Below are 22,229 nucleotides of genomic sequence, written 5' to 3'. Positions count from 1 at the left end.
GAAAGATTGTTGGCCTGCAACCCTCGACTGTTTGCCTTCTTTGGAAATTGTTGCAGCTGAAGGGAGCGGCTTCACCCAAGACCACATCCCACTTTGGGGCAGCCTGCAGCCAGTGACTGGTTGTTGTAGGTAGCCTCTAAGATGGCCAGCAAAGACCTCTGCCTGCTGGTGTTCACGTGCTTGTGTCATTCTGTCTCTGTGTCATTCCTAACCAGTGACTCACTTCGAGCGAACAGAATATGGCAAAAGTGATGAGATGTCACTTCAGAGATTAGGTTACAGAAAGATTGTGGCTTCTGACTTGGGTACTCTCATTTTGTTGCCTGCCTGCTCTGAGGGAAACCAGCTGCCATGTTGCGGGCTGTCTGTGGAGATGCTCACATGGAGAGAAACTGATGTCTCCCACCAACAGTTGGCGAGAGCCTAAGGCATGCCAACAGGCACATGAGTGGGCTTGGAAGCAGATATTGGGAGGCTTGGCAAGAGCCATGTGTGGGCTGGGAAGCCTTGACATGGCTGCTGCCCTGATTAGTGACTGACTGTAGCCCTGTGAGGAACTGAACTACAGGGTCTCTCACAGGGCTACAGTTTTCAGCCTTAGAGGTGTTCAGCTAAGTTGCACCTGGACTCCTGACTCACAGAAATTATGAGGTAATAAATGTTTGTTGTTCTAAGCCGCTATGTTTTGGGGGGTAATCTGTTGCACACTGTTTGCAAATTATCCCAAACTAATAGAGATAACTAATAAAGGTATAGAGGTCTATCCCCCCTCACCCCAATTTGAGGTAACTCTGAAGGACCATTCTAGCCTCAGAGTTCTCTGCAGGGCTGGCTGAAGCCTTTTGACTATAACACAGCCCAGCATTCCCAATGAACCTCCTGAATGCAAATCTCAGAATCTGCTTCCTAGAGGACCCAGCCTGTCATATATATACATACACATGAACTTAAAACTTTAAAAGAACTGGGATATAATGAAGTACAATAATTATAATAAACCACTGCATGTAGTTTAAGCTAAAGCAGCTCAGGATATTATGTAACTTTTATTATGAAATTCAGTGTAATTGTGCTGCAAAATGTGCACGGTGCTGCAGAAATGTCCAAGGTGGACCAGAGTTACAAAGATTTCTACAATCCCAGTATACTTATGAATTTATTAAGAGCTTTTTCTCAATCATTATTTCATTTGATATATGTGTATGCTTTTCTTCTTTCATCAGTGAAAATTTACAAAGCCAAAGACTGAACATGACAGAGAAAAACGACAATGGATTTTTCCTGGCCCTCCTCTAAGAATTCAGCAGCAGACAGATAAGAGCTTTCCAAGGGTGGGTGCTGAAGTGGGAGGTGGAAAGAATGCCAACTCACTCAGAAACACAGACCCAAATTTCCGTTACAAGGCACTGAGAGTACCTTTTGCCCCCAAATGAACGTTGAAGAACACAGGTGCGGAAGTAGGTGGGAACAGATTAGGGAAGATGCAGCTAGAAGCCAGTGCCTGCAAACCTGGATAATTTTTTGTTACTCTTCAAAGTTCACAAGACTAAGAGTGAAGTGAAAGGCAACAGTCAATCAAAAAAAGTCATTTCTTATCTTTAAGACACAAAAATAGTTTATCACTTCAACTGTGTTAGTCCTAACTGATCTCCCTGTCTCCAGCTCTCCAATATAATCTAGATCCCATGCTGACCTTTCTATCCATCCATCCAGCCATCAGTATTTTCTGGGAGCCTAATAAATGCTACAAAATCCCCCTACCCAAAAATTTGTTAATGAATTTTTTTTTTTTTTTTTTTGAGATGGAGTTTCGCTCTTGTTGCCCAGGCTGAAGTGCAATGGCGCAATCTCGATTTACCACAACCTCCACCTCCCGGGTTTAAGTGATTCTCCTGCCTCAGCCTCCTGAGTAGCTGGGATTACAGGCACACACCACCACGCCCAGCTACTTTTTGTATTTTTAGTAGAGACAGGGTTTCTCCATGTTGGTCAGGCTGGTCTCGAACTCCCGACCTCAGGTGATCTGCCCACTTTGGCCTCCCAAAGTGCTGAGATTACAGGCGTGAGCCACCGTGCCTGGCCTATTAATGATTTTTAATTTTTTTTTATATAGTGTGTATGTGTGTATACATATATACGTATATATGCATCTATATGTACATATGTGTATATATGTGTATATATATATACATATATACATGTATACATATATATGTATATGTATGTGTATGTGTATATGTATGTGTATGTATATATGTATGCGTATGTATATGTATGTATATATGTATACATATATATGCATATGTATATATGTATACATATATATACAGAGTGCACGAGATAGTTGTAACAATGTTCTTATATATATAATTATATATATAATGTATAATATAGCTACAAAATATAGCTAACTTACATAAAATATTTCACTGCTCTGAATACCTTGTTAACATACAAACAGTTGCTGAGTGTGTCATTATATGCTGGTCTCCACTTTAAATTACGGTAGTTCTCACATCTTCAAGGTAAAGAACGTGACCACTCTTCTATAATCACCTGGGGGATCTCTTTTTGTAATTATGTACTCCTTTACCCTCTGTGTGGGAGAGGGGTTAGGGGGTGCTGGTAGGATGGAAATACGGAGTCAGAAAAAGCCACATGAGAGAGAATAAAACTTGTTTTATGAGTAAAACTCTGTTTCTTTACAGGCTCACAGCAAAAGTTCTTGATGAGGATGTAACTACTTACAAGCTATGGCCATTTCTTAAATAGACATTATTAAAATGTTTACCTGGCACTGCTTTGAGTCAGTGGAAGTAATAATTCATGTTTCTGCTTATTGTAGGGAAACTTAGCAAGATTTATATTTAAGCCAAACTTCTCTAAGTAGTTATTAAAGAGATGTGTGCTGACAAATAATTTCTGAAGTTGCTTTTAGAACAGATTCATAAAAATTTAGGGGTGAGTGAAGTTAGGTGACTTGTCCAAGATCATACAGATTGGAATAGACTAAAACACAGGTTTCTTAACTGTTTGTCCATTGTTTTACCTATCACATCATGGGAAACAGAGTATTTTAGAAGCCATCCAAAAGACCTGTGGGGCATTTTACTGATGACTTATGCAATGGCCTCTACCTCACACAGAAGAGGAGAAGTTAGAGGAGAGGTAATGGACGAAGCACAGATATAGCCAGGAACAATATTGGAAGGCAGCAGGCAGTGGAGCACTGCTTCAAAATTCTGAGTGAAATGGTTTTCAATCTAAAGTTTGAATCCTGGCTGAACTATAAATTCAAACATGGAAGCTACAGAGTTTTTTTTTTTTTTTTTTAAACTTTTAAGTTCAGGGGTACATGTGCAGGTTTGCTATAGAGGTAAACTTGTGTCACGGAGGTTTGCTGTACTGATTATTTAATCACCCAGGTATTAAGCCTTGTATCCATTAGTTATTTTTCCTGATCCTCTCCCTCCTCCCACCCTCACCCGTCTAGTAGGCCCCAGTGTGTGTTGTTCCCCGCTATGTTTCCATGTGTTCTCATCATTTAACTCCCACTTTATAAGTGAAACATGCAATACTTGGTTTTCTGTTCCTGCATTAGTTTGCTAAGGAAAATGGCCTCCAGCTTCATCCATATTCCTGCAAAGGACATGATCTTATTCTTTTTTATGGCTGGATAGTATTCCATGGTGTATTTGTACCACATTTTCTTTAACCAGTCTACTGCTGATGGGCATTTAGGTTGATTCCATGTCTCGCTACTGTGAATAGTGCTGCAATGAACATACGTGTGCATGTGTCTTTATGACACAACAATTTATATTTCTCTGGGTATATACCCAGTAATAGGATTGTTGGGTTGAATGGTAATTCTGTTTTTAGGTCTTTGAGGAATCACCATAAGTCTTACACAATGGTTGAACTAATTTACACTCTCACCCAGTGTATAAGCATTCCTTTTTCTCCACAACCTCACCAGCACCTGTTATTTTTTGACTTTTTAATAATACCTATTCTGACTGGTGTGAGAAGGTATCTCACTGTGGTTTTGATTTGCGTTTCTCTAATGGTCAGTGATGTTTTGCTTTTACCATTCTGTACATAGGAATGGGCAAAGATTTCATGAGTAAGAGGCCAAAAGCAATTGCAACAGAAGCAAAAACTGACACATGGGACCTAATTAAACTATAAAGCTTTTGCACAGCAAAAGAAACTATGAACAGGGTAAACAGGCAATGTACAGAATGGGAGAAAATGTTTGCAAACTATGCATCTGACAAAGGTCTAATATCCACCATCTATAAGGAACTTACTCACATTTATAAGAAAAAACCAAACCCACTAAAAAATAGGCAAAGGACATGAACAGATACTTTTCAAAAGACAACATACACATGGCCAACAAGCATGTGAAACATTTTCATTCATGAAAAATCTCAAAACTTTTACCTCCTTTAGTTGATATTAGTAGTAGCCTAATTCAACATTTATTCCACCCCTAAGAAAACCTTGATTTTATAAGGAATTAACTCCCTAATCATTTAACTCAGGGGGCTGGGTCTTCAAAGCCAGCTCCAGAAGATGATCCTGATTCATGTAGGCCCATCAAAGTCACCCCTGCCATCCTCTGCTAAGGAGTGGTTCAAGAAGGAGCCTGTTACTCAATTCTGAAAATGCAATGAGGCAATCGTGAGATACTGGAAGGCATCTGAGAAAAAGTTCCCTTGTTCTAAGAAAGAGTAAACAGGAAATGCTTGTCTCTTCTTCCTTTGGACATTCTGGACATGATGCCAGGAAAAGCTGCAGTCATTGTCACTAGCCTGATAATAAAGCTGGCCAGGCATGAAGACAGAGGAGCTGAAGCCCACTTTTCCTCTGGAAGTCATGGAACATGGGATTATATATACTGCATCCTTTTGTCTGAGCCAGCGTGAGACCGAGTGTTTTGTTCCTTGCAATCACATGCTTAGAAGAGGGGTAAGAGAACTCCTAGGATGCCGGCAAGGCAGGCTGAGGATGACAGCTGTGCCGCAGGCCCAGACAGCAGCCAGTTCAGATGAGCAGGAGGACAAAGAGCTCCAGGAGGAAGGGCCCCAGTGGACAAATGGGAACCAGTAGGTTCGGTTGTGTGGAAAAACATCTAGAGAGGCATTTTATGAAGCTATCTGAGGGTACAGGAAGATTCAGCTACAGACTCAAAAACAAAACAAAACAAAATGGAAAAAATAAGGACAGTCAATTCTTATTTTTGAGAAAATAGAAAACGTTGTAAAAGAAAGAAATGTACTTGTCTCCAAACTTGATTCATCAGTAAGCAATACTTAGCATGGCAATAATAATGAGAACAACAAATATGAATGACATACAATAAATGTGAAATGACTATACTGGAAGGACAGAGGAAGGGAAAATTGAAGATTCTCAATTAACACAATGAGAGGTCCATCAATAATTTGTCAACTTGATGAATCAAGAGACAGGAAAATATGAGTATTACTTAGAAATACAATAGAAATGGGGAAAAGTGTTGAAAGTAGTTGCCTTGGGACTAGGATGGGGAAGGACATGAACTGAAGGGGTGGAAGCTTGTCAGCAGGAGCCTTTTAGCACCATTGAATTTTAAAAATTATGTTCATTGATAAAAATTAAAATCAGCCAGGCAAGGTAGCTCATCCCTGTAATCCCAGCACTTTGGGAAGCGAAGGCAGGAGGATCACTCGAGTTCAAGAGTTTGAGACCAGCCTGGGCAACATAGTGAGAGCCCCTCTCTACAGAACACACAAAAATCAGCCAGGCATGGTGGTGTGCGCCTGTAGTCCCAGCTACTGGGGAGGCTGACATGGGAGGATCACCTGGGCCTGGGAGGTTGTGGCTGCAGTGAGCTGTGATCGTGCCACTGCACTCCAGCCTGGATGACAGTGACACCCCATCTCAACAAAACACAAAAATTAAAATCAACAAAATAAAATGCCCAGAACATTTAAGGGAAAGGTACAATGCTCCGGGTTAGTTTTCAGTTCACATCAAATGCTTATTAGCGGCACTGACTCCTCTTCTTCCCTGTTGGTGAACTCTATTCTCTTTGTCCCAAGGGTTTTAGCTTAAGTCTCCTCTTGTCAACCTGGATGCAGATTAATAGATACAAAACTACTTCCATGAGAGAATTTATGATGTGTTTTTCAAGATTGCATGGTGGTGAAAAGCAGGAACTGCCTAACATTACATTTATCTTAGGCCCAGTGCTTTGTTTTATTTGGGCCAGTTGCCTGATTTCTTTTTCAGGTCCATCCCTATTACTTTTCCAAAATAAAATCTGGACTCTGGGGTATCTTGCATGATGGATTTTCCATTGCAGCATACCAATTGCGCAAACCACCACAGGCCTACAGGCTGGTGGCTTAAAACAATTACTACTGAATTATGGCACTTACATGTATTGCTATTGGCTAATGGTGTTCTTTTTCATAAAATGTCTCATTTCTGTGACACCAGTAACTGGAAAGACTAGGAAAAATATTGTAGATTTCCTCCATAGCAGCTCTAGCAGAGGGGAACAGAAGAGAACCCAGAAGCAGAAGTGAATTCTAGGCTCATTTTAGCCCCCATCTAGGCTCATTTTAGCCCCCATCTAGGCTCATTTTAGCCCCCATCTAGGCTCATTTTAGCCCCCATCTAAGTGGCTGACATGGTCAAACCACTTTACCTGTCTGAGATTCAGTTTCCTTATAATATTAAAATAAAAACCTATGTCCAGTACAGTATATGGCCCTTAGTAAGTTAAATGATATTTTGGGGAAAATATTGGGCATTTTTAAAAGATGACTAATTATACTCTACAGTTGACTGTCATCTGTACTGAGATGAATCATGTAAGAGTACAAGGCACTAAGAGGAAAACCTAAGTGCCCCCTCCACCCACACCCTATTACTGTAAAAAAAGAGAAAAGGGTTGCCACGACAAATGAGACAAAGAAGACCAGAGAAGGACTCAGAGATAGCAAAGATAAATGTAAATTCTACTTGACCTAAAGCTTAGCAAAAATGAATCCTGACATATGTTATTTATAGCTCACATTCACAGCTTTCATTATTAATAAGCAGTAAGTTCATGTTCCAACAAACTTTGAGTTATCAAACATGAAAACCAATATTTGTACCAACTGCAGGAATATTTCATACCTGGATCCAGTTTGCTTTCATCCTCACTGACCAAGAATCCCATATGGTAATTCCCCACCTGGTGTGAGTAATTTTTTTCTAGTTCACAAACTGGCGGATAATGGGTGACAAACAGGGTTAAAGATTTCACCTAAAGCAATAAGACAGAATAAATGTTATTTCATTTTTAAATTTTATTGTAATTAAAATCTGTCTTCAACTTTCTTTTGAAAAATTTTAAATTTTCCTAAAAGTCACAAGAAAAGTACGACCAACTATTATATACTGTTTATCTAGATAATCAATTGTTAATATTCTGCCATATTTCCCTTCTTCTTCCTCCTCCACAGACACAGACATTTTTTCCTGAACCATTTGAGAATTAGTTGCAGACATCATGACACTTCATCCCTAAAGATTAAAGATTCTATCTTCTAAGAACAAAACATCCTCCTATATAACTAGAAAACAATTATTACACTCAAGAAATATATTACTATTATATAACATATACAGTTCCTAAATCTCCCTAATTCTCCCAACAATGTTTCTTTTTGTCTCTTTCTTTATCTTTTATGACATGGACATTTTTGAAGTATCAAGTATCCTTTCGTACAGGAATAGAGTGTGGGTGGAGGGGGCACTTACGCTGTTTTGCATAATGTCTTTCAGTTTGGACTTTGCTATTTCCTCCAAACATCATTGCCAGTGAAGACTAAACTCTGATTTTTTTATCTTACCCAAATTCCTACCTAAGGGGTCCAGGGAGTCATGCCCTACAAACTATGGATTCTCATCAGATGGGTTTTATTTGACACTGTATATTGTGACTTGCTTTTCAATATGACTCCGGCACAACATTATGAGACAAGGAAAAAATATTTAACCCCAAAATATATTTCCTTGCCACGCCTTAAATTGCCCTGCAAAGTCTCTTGTGAGAAAAATCCACATTCTATAAAGAATCCCCTTCCCCCTTTGTTTTCCTTCCTTTCCAGATCCACGAGATAATCAACTAAGGGCCAGGCACCCTTTTAGGTCTGATAAGAAACATTTTACAACCTGCTCTCTCTGTGAAGTCTGCTATCTGAGAGATTCCTCTGCACAATAAAACTTGGTCCCACAATCCTTTATCTTAACCTGAACATTCCTTTCCATTAATCCCAGGTCTTCAGATAAACTCAACCAATTGTCAACCAGAAAATGTTTAAATTTACCTGTAGCCTGGAAGCCCCTGCTTTGAGTTGTCCCACCTTTCTGAACCAAACCAATGTATTTCTTTTTTTTTTTTTTTTTTTGAGACAGAGTCTCGCTCTGTCGCCCAGTGGCACGATCTTGGCTCACTGCAAGCTCTGCCTCCCAGGTTTACGCCATTCTCCTGCCTCAGCCTCCTGAGTAGCTGGGACTACAGGCGCCCACCACCACACCCAGCTAATTTTTTCTATTTTTTAGTAGAGACAGGGTTTCACCGTGTTAGCCAGGATGGTCGCGATCTCCTGACCTTGTGATCCACCCACCTCAGCCTCCCAAAGTGCTGGGATTACAGGCGTGAGCCACCGCACCCGGCCAAACCAATGTATTTCTTAAATGTATCTGATTGATGTCTCATGCCTCCCTAAAATATATAAAACCAAGCTGTACCCTGACCACCTTGGGCACATGTTCTCAGGACCTCCTGAGGGCTATGTCACAGGCCACGGTCACTCATATTTGACTCAGAATAAATCTCTTCAAATATTTTACAGAGTTTGACTTTTGTCGTCAACACCAGGAATATTCCATGTATATGTAGGTGATGGGTCCTTCCCAGTGCATCACATCAGGTGGGATGTTTCACATAACTGGGGATGCCAAATTTGATCATCTGGTTGAAGAGGGTACCCACTAGATTTCTTCACTATACCTTTTCCCTTTGTAATTAATAACCTGTGGCATGATACTTTGAGATATATGAATATCCTTTTCTCCAACAATCTTTCATCCAAAGGTTTTTACAATCTATTGATCATTGCTGTCTGAATCAGTTGTTATTATAGTGGTTATTAAATGTTGATTAAAAAATTCTTCCTACATTTATTTGTTGGTATTCTGTAAAGCAGAGGTTTCACTTTTCCCCACTCACCTCCCCCATTTTAAAGTTTATTTTTGTTAGTGTCAGTATGAATTAACAATTTTTTTTTTTTTTTTTTTTTTTTTTTTTTTTTTTTTTTTTTAGAGACAGGGTCTCAATCTATCATCCAGGCTAGATTGCAATGGCACAATCACAGTTTACTGTAACCTCAAACTCCTGGGCTCAAGGGATCCTCCCACCTCAACTTCCCAAGTAGCTAGGACTACAGGTGTGTGCCACTATGCCTGGCTAATTTTTTATTTTTATTTTTTTGTAGAGAGGGGTCTCACTGTGTTACCCAGACTGGTCTTGAACCTGGGCTCAAGGGGTCCTCCTGCTTCGGCCTCCCAAAGTGCCGGGATTACAGGCATCAGCTAATGCACCCAGTCTCATGGATTCTTTAATAAGCATTATTTTAAGGCATATTTTATATATTCTGGAAACCTCTATCTGGAGGAAAGTTAACACCAATCTTAGCCTAAATATTGGCAGAAGGAGGTAATTAAATCAAAGAACTCCAGTTTTGATTCACCTGCCATTCACCTTATTAAAAGTCGAACATGTGCCTTCTTTCTGATAACAATAACAAATATACATATTAAGGCAGGATTTCTTTAAAAAGCTGTGCTTAAAATCTGCCCCGAGGGATCTTAGGACCACTTATCTCCATGGTGCTCCTTCTCCAAGCTGATAGGCACTTTAAGCCGGAAGACCTAAGGGTCTGGGATCCGACACTGTGCTCCTCAAGGCTGTTCTCTGCCTGCAGCAGCAACACATGACCTCCCTTATTGCTCCTCTCTGATCTCTCTTCCCTATCCAAAGATCAGAAGGAACCAGGAAAATAAAGATTTTCATCCATAAAAAGGTCAGGGAAGTTTCTGGTTTCCAATCGAGCATATAAGAAGGTTGGAGGTTGCCTCTCCATCACAAGGAAAAAGTAGAACCAACTGAAAAATCAACTCTTTTTAGATCTGTAAGAAAAATGAAGTCACAGGCAAACCACTGTCCCCCAAATTAGAGACAGACAAGCAGATACAAAGAATCACAACTTTCCTGAGCTGAAACGCAGGCAGAAACCTCTGAAGGAATCAGTATCAGGGTAGGAAAACTGGAACTGGAACTGATCAATTGCTGGAGGCTCAGTGTCAACAAGTCTGAGAGTCAAAAAGTCCAGGGGAACCGAGTCATGGGGGAAGGGGGCACACTTTTGTGAGTTTTACTCCCAGGACTTCCACTTGGTTCTCACAATAAACACTGGAGTAAATTCCCCTTATGCTTCAGGCAAGGGGAAGAAAGAAATAACTATTTTGAAATGCACCAGGGCACTCTGTTCTTAACAAGACCTGCCCTCAGAAGAAACTACTTAAGCGGAGCCTAACCTGCTGGGGTTTTATCAGAGCCTCACCTACCTAGCGGACGGGAAAGACTCAACTCCAGTCTCCTCTAGCCTTCCATATGAGAGAAAGGAAACACCCAGCTCCAGCCCACTCTAGCCTTCCTATCCCACCTGAGGGGTGGGAGGAAGGTAAGACTGAGACTTAATCATAGGACTCCTCCCCTAGACCCTTACCAGCACATTACTAAAAGCTAATTTACAGCAGTTCCTTTTGCCCAATATATCATAGCCAGCTGTCAAGAAAAAGTCGCAAGACATACTAAAAGTAAAAACCCACAAATATGAAGAGACAGAGCAAGCATCAGAACCAGACGTAGCTATGGCAGGGATGTTGGAATTATCAGAATGGGAATTGGAAGCAACTGATTAGTATGCTAAGGGCTCTATGGTTAACACAGACAGCATGCAAGAACAGATGGGCAATGTAAGCAGAGAGATGCATATTCTAAGAAAAAACCAAAAGGAAACACGAGAGATCAAAAACACTGTGATGGAAATGAAGAATGTGTTTGATGAGCTTACTGGTAGACTGCACACAGCTGAGGGAAGAATCTCTGAGCTTGAGGACATCTTAATAGAAACCTCCAAAATGGAAATGCAAAGAGTAAAAGACTAGAAAAAAACCTCAGAATATCCAAAAAGTTTGAGACAACTACAAAAGATATAACATGCAGCTAATGAGAATACCAGAGAGAAAGAGAGAAAGAAACAGAAGAAATATTTAAAACAATAATGACTGAGAATTTCCCCAAAGTAATGTCAGACACAAAACCACAGATCTAGGAAGCTCAGGGAACACCAAACAGGATAAATGTCCCGAAAATCACACCTAGACAAATCATATTCAAACTACAGAAAACCAAAGACAAAGAAAAAAAAATACTGAAGTAAGCCAGAGGGAAGAAACACCTTATCTACACAAGCTCAAAGATAAAAATTACATCTGACTTCTCAGAAACCACAAAAGCAAGAAAAGAGTGGAGTAAAATATCTAGTTTTGAGAGGAAAAAAAAAAAAAAACCTCTCCAACCTAGAATTCTGTACCTTGCAAAATAATCCTTCAAAAGTGAAGGAGAAATAAAGACATTCTCAGACAAACAAAAATTGAAGATTTGTAGCCAGCAGATCTATCCTGAAATGTTTATGAAAAGTTCTTTAGAAGGAAGGAAAATGACAGGGGTCAGAAACTTATATCTACATAAAGAAAAGTGCAGCACTGAAGAAGGAATCAGTGAAGGTGAAAAAACTTTTATTTTTCTTATTTTTAATGGATCTAGCGTAACATTTTGTTCAAAATAATAATAGCAACAGTGTATGCGATTATGTATGTTTATATATATATGCTTACGTACACTTAAGTATAAGTGAAATAAATGACAGTGATGGTACAAAGGATGGAAGAAAGTAATTAGGATTATTTTGTTATTAAAAAATATGTGCATTACTCATAAAGCAGTATAGTGTTATTTGAAAGTAGACTTAGATTAGTTGCAAACGTATATTGCAAACTCTAGGACAACCACTAGAAAAAGTAAAAAAAGAAATATAACCAATATGCTAAGAAAGGAGAGAAAATAGCTGGGCACAGTGCCATGCATCTGTACTCCCAGCTACCTGGGAGGCTGAGGTGGGAAGGTCACTTGAGCCTAAGAGTTTGAGGCCAGCCTAGGCAACACAGTAAGATCCCACCTCAAAAAACACCCCAAGAAACCAAAAAACAAACAAAAAAAAAACGAAAAAAAAAAAAAGAGAGAAAATGAAATAATATAAAATACTCAGTTAAAACCACACAAGACAGAAAAACAGTGGAAGACACATGTAGGAACAATGAACAAGAACAACAAATAGAAAAAAGTAAAAAATGGTAAATATTAATCCAACTCTATCAATAATCGCTTTGAATGCTGATCATCTAAATGCACCAGTTAAAAGACAGATTATCAGAGTGGATCAAAAAATAAGACCTAACTGTATGTTGTCTACAAGAAACTCACCTTAAATATAAAGATAACTATATATTAAAAATATATGGAGGGGCTAGGTGAGGTGGCTCACACTTGCAATCCCAGCACTTTGGGAGGCTGAGGCAGATGGATCACTTGAGGCCAGGAGTTCAAGAGCAGCCTGGTCAACATTGTGAAACCCCATCTTTAATTTAAAAAGAATACAAAAATTAGCCAGGCGGGGTGGCACACACTTGTAATCCCAGCTACTCAGGAGGCTGAGGCACAAGAATCACTTGAATCTGGGAGGCAGAGGTTGCAGTGAGCTGAGATTGTGCCACTGCACTCCAGTCTGGGTGACAGAGTGAGACTCTGTCTAAAATATATATATATATATATATATATATATATATATATATGGAGGAAGATACATCATGTTAACATTAAAGAAAACTGAAGCAGCTATATTAATTTCTAAAGGAAGCTGGAGTAGCTATATTAATTTGAGACAGAGCAGACTTCAGATCAAGTAAATTTGTCAGGGATAAAGAAGGATATTATATAATGATAAAGGGATAAATTCTCCAAGAAGACATAATATCCTTAACATGTATGCATCTAACAAGAGAATGTCAAACTACATGAGGCAAAAGCTGATAGAACTACAAAGAGAAACAGATGAACATACTACTATAGTTAGAGACATCAAAATTCCTCCATCTGAAACAGACAGATCCAGCAGGCAGAAAATCAGTAAGGACACAGCTGAATTCAACAACACCATCAATCAACTAGACATCATTTATATCTATAGATACTTCAACCAACAGCTGAATACGCATTCATCTCAAGCTAACATGGAACATTCACCAAGACCGACCACATTTTGGGCCATAAAACACATGCTGACAAATTTAATATAATAAAAATCATACAATATTTGATCTCATACCACAATGGAATTAAACTAGGAATCATAACAAAAAGGTAACTGGAAAATCCCCAAATACATGGAGACTAAACAACACATTCTTAAAAAACATATGGGTCAACAAAGAAATAAAGAGAAATTTAAAATATTTGGAACTAAATAAAAACAGGAAGCACACCTTATCAAAATTTGTGGAATGCAACAAAAGCAGTGCATAGAAGAAAATTTATAGGCCAGGAGCAGTGGCTCACACCTGTAATCCCAGCACTTTGGGAGGCCAAGGCAAGAGGATCACTGGAGTCCAAGAATACGAGACCAGCCTGGGCAACATAGTGAGACCCCAATCTCTATAAAAAATAAAAATAAAATTAGCTGGGTGTTGTGGCATGTGCCTGTACTCCCAGCTACGTGGGAGGCTGAGGCAGGAGGATCACTTGAGCCCAGGGAGTCAAGGCTGCAGTGGGCTATGTTCATGCCACTGCAGTCCAGCCTGGGTAACAGGGCAAGACCCTGTCTCAAAAAAGAAAAAAAAAAAAAAGAAAAAATGGAAAGAAAAGAAAGAATAAAAAAAGAAAATTTATAGCACTGAACACATTAGAAAAAAAGAACGATTTAAAATAAACAATCTAAGCTTCTATCTTAGGACACCAGAAAGAGAAGAGCAAAAATAAGCAAAAGAAAAGAGATAATAAAAATTAGAGCAGAAATCAATGAAATTAAAACAAGAAAGCAATGGGGAAAATAATCAACAGAACCAAAAGCTGGTTCTTTGAAAACTGATAAGCTTCTAGCCAAGCTAACTAAGAACAAAAGAGAAAAGACACAAATGGCTAATATCAGGAATGAAAAGGACAACACTACAGATGCCATGGACAAATAAAAGGATAATCAGAGAATACTATGACCAACTCTATGTCCACAAATTTGGTAACCTTGGTGAAAATTTCTTGAAAAACAATTCCTTAAAAGACACAATCAGCCAAAACTCACACAAGAAAAAACAGAAAGTCTGAACAGGTCTATATCTATTGAAGAACTTGAGTCAACGGCCTTCCAAAACAAAAATCATAGGCTCAGATGGCTTCCCTGGTGAACTCCATCAAACGTTTAAGGAAGATATTTTACCAATTCTCTATAGTCTTTTTCAGAGGACAGGAGTGGAGTAAATACTTTCTAACTCATTCTATGAGGCCAGCATTACCTTAATACCAAAACCAGACAAAGACATTATAAGAAAAATACAAACCAGTATCTCTCATAAACATAGATGCAAAAATCCTCAATAAAATATTAGCAAAATGAATCCAACAATGTATAAAAAGAAAAACAGACCATAACCAAGTAGGACTCATCCCAAGTGTGTAAGACTCATTCAACATTTGAATACCAGTTAACATAATCCATCACATCAACAGGCTAAAGAAGAAAAATCACATGATCATATCAATAGATGCACAGAAAGCATTTGACAAAATCTAACACCCATTCATGATAAAAACTCTCAGTAAACTAGGAATAGAGGAGAACTTCCTCAATTTAATAAGGAATATCCACAAACAACCTCTAGCTAACATCATACTTAACGGTGAGAAACTCAAAGCTTTCCCACTAAGATCAGAAACAAGGCAAGGATATACTTTCTTACTACTTTTTCAACACTGTACTGAAAGTCCTAGTTACTGCAATAAGAGAAGGAAAAAAAATAGATGGGGAAGAAAGAAGTGAAACTGTCTGTTAGTATCTGACATGACTGCCTATGTAGGAAATTCAAAAGAATTGGCAAACATACACACAGACTGGAATTAGTAAGTGATTATAGCAAGGTTGCAGGATACAAGCTTAATGTACAAAAGTCAATTGCTTTCCTATGTAGTTTCTTTTTTATTATTATTAAAGTTTTAGGGTACATGTGCAAAACGTGCAGGTTACATATGTATACATGTGCCATGTTGGTGTGCTGCACTCATTAACTCGTCATTTAACATTAGGTATATTTCCTCATGCTATCCCTCCCCCCTCCCCCCACCCCACAACAGGCCCCGGTGTGTGATGTTCCCCTTCCTGTGTCCATGTGTTCTCATTGTTCAATTCCCACCTATGAGTGAGAACGTGCAGTGTTTGGTTTTTTGTCCTTGCGATAGTTTGCTGAGAATGATGGTTTCCAGCTTCATCCATGTCCCTACAAAGGACATGAACTCATCATTTCCTATGTAGTTTCTATAATGATTAAAGTTTCTGAGTTACATCTTTTTGCAAATAAATTTCTTAAAGCAAAACAAAAAAAAACCAAAATCTCATAATTACCTATGAAATCTAAATAAATGTTTAAACAAAACCTGAGTCTCTCTTGGGTCTTCACTGCCAAAATAACAAAGAAAAGAAGGGAGGCTGGGCACAGTAACTCACACCTATAATCCCAGAACTTTGGGAAGCCAAGGCAGGTGGATCACTGGAGCCTAAGTTCAAGACTAGCCTGGGTAACACAGTGAAACTCCATCTCTAAAAGAATACAAAAATTAGCTGGGTATGGTTGGTGTGTGCTTGTAGTCCCAGCTACTTGGGAGGCCGAAGTGGAAGGATCACCTGGGCCCAGGTAGATTGAGGCTGCAGTGAGCCATGATCATGCCACTGCACTGCAGCCTGAGTGACAGAGTGAACCCCTGTTTCAAAAAAGAAAAAAGAAAAAAAAAAGAGGAGGAGGAGGAAGAGAAAGAAGAGGAGGAGGAGGAACAACAACAATGGTTGTGCCAAAAAGGGCCATAGCTAGGTGCAACCTATTTGCTGCACAAACTGTGTTGGATGCACACTTAAGGACAAGGCTATTAAGAAGTTTGTCATTTGAAATATAGTAGAAGGTACAGCTGTCAGGGACATTTCCAAATTGAGTGTTGTTGATGTCTCTGTGCTTCCCAAACGGTGTATGAAACTGTATTACTGCACAAGTTCTGCCACTCACAGCAAGGCAGTCAGGAATCATTCTCAAGCCTAGAGGACCAAACAACTCCACTCCAATTTAGATCTGAGGATGCTGCCCCATGATCTCCATCAAAGCCTGTGCATGGAGCTGAGTCTCTAAAGACTGAAGAAAAACTATCTTCTGGAAAAAAATTAAATGGAAATTAAGCTTTAAAAACAAAACTAAACCCCAAAACACCAAGGGCAACAAAAGGTTAAAGAAAAATAAATTTTATTTTTGTGTTGCTTTTTGAAAAGAAATATTAAAAATATGATTTTACTGGCTATTTAAGGAAGAGAGAAAGAAATGAAAATGAGGGAAGACACAATGACAAAGGAGCAAGAAAATGGGGGGGAAAACAGAAAGAAAGACCGGAGAAGGGAAAGACCTAAGGGGAGGTGCCATGAGGGGGAGATTTGAAAAGCAGAGACCAAAATGAACAAGATAGGGAAAGTAAACTAAAGGGGAGAGTTAGATGGAAATGACAGGGATGGAAAGTTTGACACAAACAAAATTTTACATTGAAGCTTAGAAATGCACCCTGATAAAAAGAGACATGCATTGAAGGAATGATGTTACTGAATCACATAGAAACACAAAGAGATGAGATCAAAGATCTCACAGTGAGATCTTTCAGGATGTTGGTGAAAAAAAAGGATTTCACAAAGTAGAAATGGCACTATTTCCTTGTTTTTCCCTCGAGGAATTTGGCTGTAGATGGATGGTACTTGTTCTTGATTTAGGGTTCACCAAGGATAATAAGATATAATTCTGAGTGAAAATATTGCCAGGAAGGCCTTTTTCATACAAGCAGATTTATGTTGAGTCAGCAAGAAAAAGCAACATATATCAAAAAACTACAAACATTATTTAGGGTCAATCTGTCTGAATTCAGTGAGTAGCATTCTAATGATCACTTGCAGGACTGCAGTCAATTATAAAAAAGACAATTTTGAGTATTTGGAGACTGAGATCAGGAAAATAATGTGTATAATACATATCACCCATGTACAAAAGGGTATGCAGGGATTGCATAACGGTATTATGACTACAGCAGTAATAATATATATTTCAAAATAACTAAGAATTAAATTTCAAATGTCTTACCACAAAATATGATATCTAAATGAGGTGAGGAATATGTTAATTAGCTTAATTTAATCACTCCACATTGTTTATATGTTTCAAAACATCACACTGTACCCCATAAAGATAGCACAATTACGACTGTCATTTAAAAATAATAATTTACAAATTAATTTCTTTTTAAATACAGTTTACCGGATACTTACATCTCTGATGAAATACTCAAGTGTAGCATAGGCAATGGCAATTCCATCATGTGTGCTCGTCCCTCTTCCTAGTTCATCCAAGATAACCAAGGACTGTGATGTTGCTTTTCTGATTATTTCTGCTGTGTCAGTCAGTTCTTCCATAAATGTACTCCGTCCTTTATATATATTGTCTGCAGCACCCATCCTACAAGCAAGAGGAAAACACCTTGATTTTCCTCTTAACTTTCTTATTAGGGAGCCAAACATTATTTTATGAACAATAAATTAAAAGATCACTAAGAATCTATATATTTTGAGCCAATAATAGCTCAAATTAAACAAAAGAAAACATGCTGGATGTAAAGAGTGTCTAACGTCACACTGTACTTTGAAGGAACATTCTGGATAGAATTTGAGGTATTGCACAGAACTCCTAAAAAGCAGGGAAACGTTTCATACTGCTTTTTTCTCACTAATAAATCCAAATCAAAGTTTTGGTATTCACAGGACAAAACAATGCTTCTCTGTGTTTCTGTGCTTAAAAGTCCATGATACTGTACAAAGATCTTGTACAATTAAAGGTTTTTTTCAGTGTTTCCTTAAGAAGATTCCATACTGATATTACAAATTAAAGTACTACATATAACTTATTTATATACAACTTTTTACTGGAACTAGAATTATAGATGTTTGATACCTTGGACAGCAGCTAATACAGGTTCCTAACGTAGATTTTATGAAACAGTTCCTACAGATGTCAAGAAATAGATCCAAAAGATTTAAATTTCCTTTCTGTAAGACTTCTTAAAGCTTTTAGTATGGGACTACATATTGTGCTTTTTTTTTGGACAGGGTTTCACTCCCACTGCCCAGGCTGGAGTGCAGTGGAATGCTCTCGGCTCACTACAACCTCTGCCTCTATAGCCTCAGCCTCCCAAGTAACTGGGACTACAGGTGCATGCCACCATGCCTGGCTAACTTTTTTTTGTATTTTTAGTAGAGGCAGGGTTTCACCACTTTGGCTAGGCTGATCTTGAACTCCCAATCTCAAGTGATCTGCCTGCCTTGGCCTCCCTAAGTGCTGGGATTACAGGTGTGGGCCACCGTGCCCAGCCAATGCATTTCTTAGAGAAGGATCTAGTATACAGCTTTTCTTTAACTGATTTAACCATGGTCCCTGAAATGTCTTCCAGAGCACCTTGCAGCAATGTCTTCCAGAACACATTTGGGAAAACACCTATATAACGCAAAAGGAACTGAAAAAAACAAAGGAATCATTAGGTAATTCTCACTGTTATGCAGTTAATTGCAAAACTTAGAATTCAGGTTTTTCACCCAGTAGCCAGCTTTTGTGAATGCTGGTAACTACTTTCTCAGCAAAATCCCTTCATTGATTTAGTTTTGCTACAATAGTTCACAAAATAGGACACATACTTCACATTTGACCTACAGCACCATAATGTACCTTTCATTTCTTGAGAAATTCATGGTCAAATTGCACCTTAACCAGCTGTGTGGCTGAAGCCCTGTAAGGACAAGGGAGATGGAATGTGATGTCCACACATGGGCAGAGCCTTAGAACTGTTCCAGTAACCAGCGGCATTGAGAAATTGTATAATTTCTGAAATGCTGCCACCTTAGGAACATTCTGGCTACTTTTTCAAAGTTCAAATACTGGTATTTACCTCAAATTTCAATGTTTACTTTACCAATATTTCCTTTTCCTCTACCACAAAACAAGATGATGAAACTTTCATATCCCTGAAACCACTTAGAATGTTTCAGAATCACAATGGTGCACCCTATCTACCACTGTTTGCCTTTATTGTGGCAGGATGTGAGCTGACAAAAAGAAATCTTTGGCTGATAACAGAACATTCTGATGAGGGAAATATTTTGGGGGGGGTCATTAATTTTTAGAAATTAGGATAATACACAAGCACTGGATACAGTTTTTTGTTTTTTGTTTTTTTTTTGAGACAGGCTCTTGATCTGTCACCCAGGCTGGAGTGCAGTGGCAATGATAACAGCTCACTGCAGCTTCAACCTCCCAGGCTCAAGCAAGTGCCCACCTCAGACTCCTGAATATCTGGGACCACTGGCGTGTGCCACCACACCCAGCTAATTTTTAAATTTTTTGTATAGTCAAGGTCTCACTATGTTGCCTGGGCTGTTGTTGAACTCCTGGGTTCAAATGATCCTCTCACCTTGGCCTCCCAAAGTGCTGAGATTACAGGCATGAGCCACCATGCCTGGCTGTTGTATACAGTTTTAATACAGTAGATTAAGGATTCTACTTAAGTGCTTCCTAAAACAGTAAAGTAACAGAGCGGTCTTGTTAGAAATGTCAAGAATTGTAAGATGTGCCTGGACAAGTTATTTCTAGGCAGATACACAAACATATTCATAAAAAACATTTTGTATATGACAGAGGTGAGATTTCAAATTAATAGGGAAAGGATGAACTACGAGTCAATGAAAAAGATGCTAGCTAATTAGTTATTTCAGAAAAAACAAAGATGTGTCCCTATATAAGCCATATTCCAAAATAAATGTACATGGATTTAAAAGTTTAATGTAAAACTAGAAATCATAAACATACCAAGCTATATAGATGAAATTTAATCTCTGGACAGGTGAGTGGGTGGCTTTACATACATGGCATCGAAACATATATTTAGCAAAAGACACATATAAAAAAGTTAAAGGCAAACCACATGAGAAAAAATTTACAGTAATTATAACGAGCACTTAACATTCCCAAAATAAAGTCTGACAAAGCAAAACAAAATGGTGAACAGAAAAACAGGCAAAGAACATAAAGAGTCAATTCACAAAAGAAACAAACTGATGAAAACACCCAAATATGTAAATTCAAACAGGAAAATATTCATATTCTATATATATATTGTAATATGTGTATTGCTAAGTCAGCAGAGATTAAAAAGAACATGATCTGCCATTATCAAGAGTGCTGGGGGGAAAGGGTATTTTTATGTGAGACAGAGACTTGTTACAGTCTTCCAAAAGACAATTTAGCAATGTCTATTAGAAATCTTTCATGACCTATAAATTTCACTCTAGGAATTAACATTATGAAAACTATCAGAGATACATGAAGAAATACATGTACAAATGTGTTCCTGATGTTATTTAATGAAAAGTTGGAAAAAATCAAATATCCAATAATAAGAGAAAGAATAAACAGTACTATGATGAAAAACTATGCAACCAATAAAATTAGTATGTTAGAATTTTTGGCATTGGAAAATGGTTATATTAATAACATAGTGAATGTTAAAAAATGAGGTCACCAGAAATTTTTTAACTTCAGTGGAGGGGTCTGCTAGAAAAAGGACCTATTGAGCTACTGGAAATTCATCCTTGCTATTATAATAACTCAAGTAATGTTCCAGTCAGACATATGAGCAGCATCCACATTAAAGAAAAATTTGAGGACACATGAGGAAAAATGACGGTATGAAAGAGAAGACTGAGAAAACCAACAGAACAAGTACCATAGAGGAAGTGGATAAAAATACAATTCACTGGTGATATGATTTGGCTGTGTCCTCAGCCACATCTTGTCTTGTAGTTCCCATAATTCCCACATGTTGTGGGAGGGACCTGGTGGGAGATGACTGAATTATGGGGGCAGGTCTTTCCTGTGCTGTTCTCGTGATAGTGAATGAGTCTCATGAAATCTGATGGTTTTAAAAACGGGAGTTTCCCAGCACAATCTCTCTCTTTGCCTGCTGCCATCCACATAAGATGTGACTTGCTCCTCCTTGCCTTCTGCCATGATTGTGAGGCCTCCCCAGCCACGTGGAGCTGTAAGTCCAGTAAACCTCTTTCTTTTGTAAACTGCCCAGCCTCGGGTATGTCATCATCAGCAGCGTGAAAATGGACTAATACAATAAATTGGTACCAGGAGTGGGGTGTTGCTGGAAAGATACTTGGAAAAGCAGAAGCAACTTTGGAACTGGGAAACAGACAGAGGTTGGAACAGTTTGGAGGGCTCAGAAGACAGGAAAATGTGAAAGTCTAGAACTTCCTACAGACATGCTGAATGGCTTTGACAAAAATGCAGATAGTGACATGAACAATCAGGTCCAGGCTGAGGTGGTCTCAGATGGAAATGAGGAACTTGTTGGAAACTGGAGCAAAGGTGACTCTTGCTTTGTTTTAGCAAATAAACTGGCAGCATTTTGCCCCACTCTAGAGATTTGTGGAACTTTGAACTAGAGAGAGGTGATTTAGGCAGAGGTTGATCTGGCAGAAGAAATTTCTAAGGAGAAAAGAATTCAAGAGGTGACTTGGGTGCTGTTAAAGACACTCAGTTTTATAAGGGAAACAGAGCATAAAAGTTTGGAAAATTTGCAGCCTGACAGTGTGATGGAAAAGAAAATCCCATTTTCAGAGGAGAAATTCAAGCCAGGTGCAGAAATTTGCATTAAAAAC

The 22,229-nt window shown here is 38.6% G+C and overlaps 1 protein-coding gene across 3 annotated transcripts in view; it reads right to left on the bottom strand.

The window, feature by feature from the left end:
- MSH3 (mutS homolog 3) overlaps positions 1–22,229 on the bottom strand; it is a 229,626-nt gene that overhangs the window by 6,494 nt on the left and 200,903 nt on the right. For all 3 annotated transcript variants that reach the window (XM_003261531.3, XM_030800806.1, XM_030800807.1), the window contains exons 21-22: positions 17,787–17,973; positions 7,180–7,309 (exon numbers count right to left, since the gene is read on the bottom strand). In XM_003261531.3, coding sequence (XP_003261579.2) covers positions 7,180–7,309; positions 17,787–17,973 — 317 coding nt within the window. The remainder of the gene's footprint in view (positions 1–7,179; positions 7,310–17,786; positions 17,974–22,229) is intronic.

Source organism: Nomascus leucogenys, chromosome 2 (assembly GCF_006542625.1).
Source record: "Nomascus leucogenys isolate Asia chromosome 2, Asia_NLE_v1, whole genome shotgun sequence".
NCBI classification, from domain to species: domain Eukaryota; kingdom Metazoa; phylum Chordata; class Mammalia; order Primates; family Hylobatidae; genus Nomascus; species Nomascus leucogenys.
This window is presented reverse-complemented; position numbering and strand designations above follow the sequence as displayed.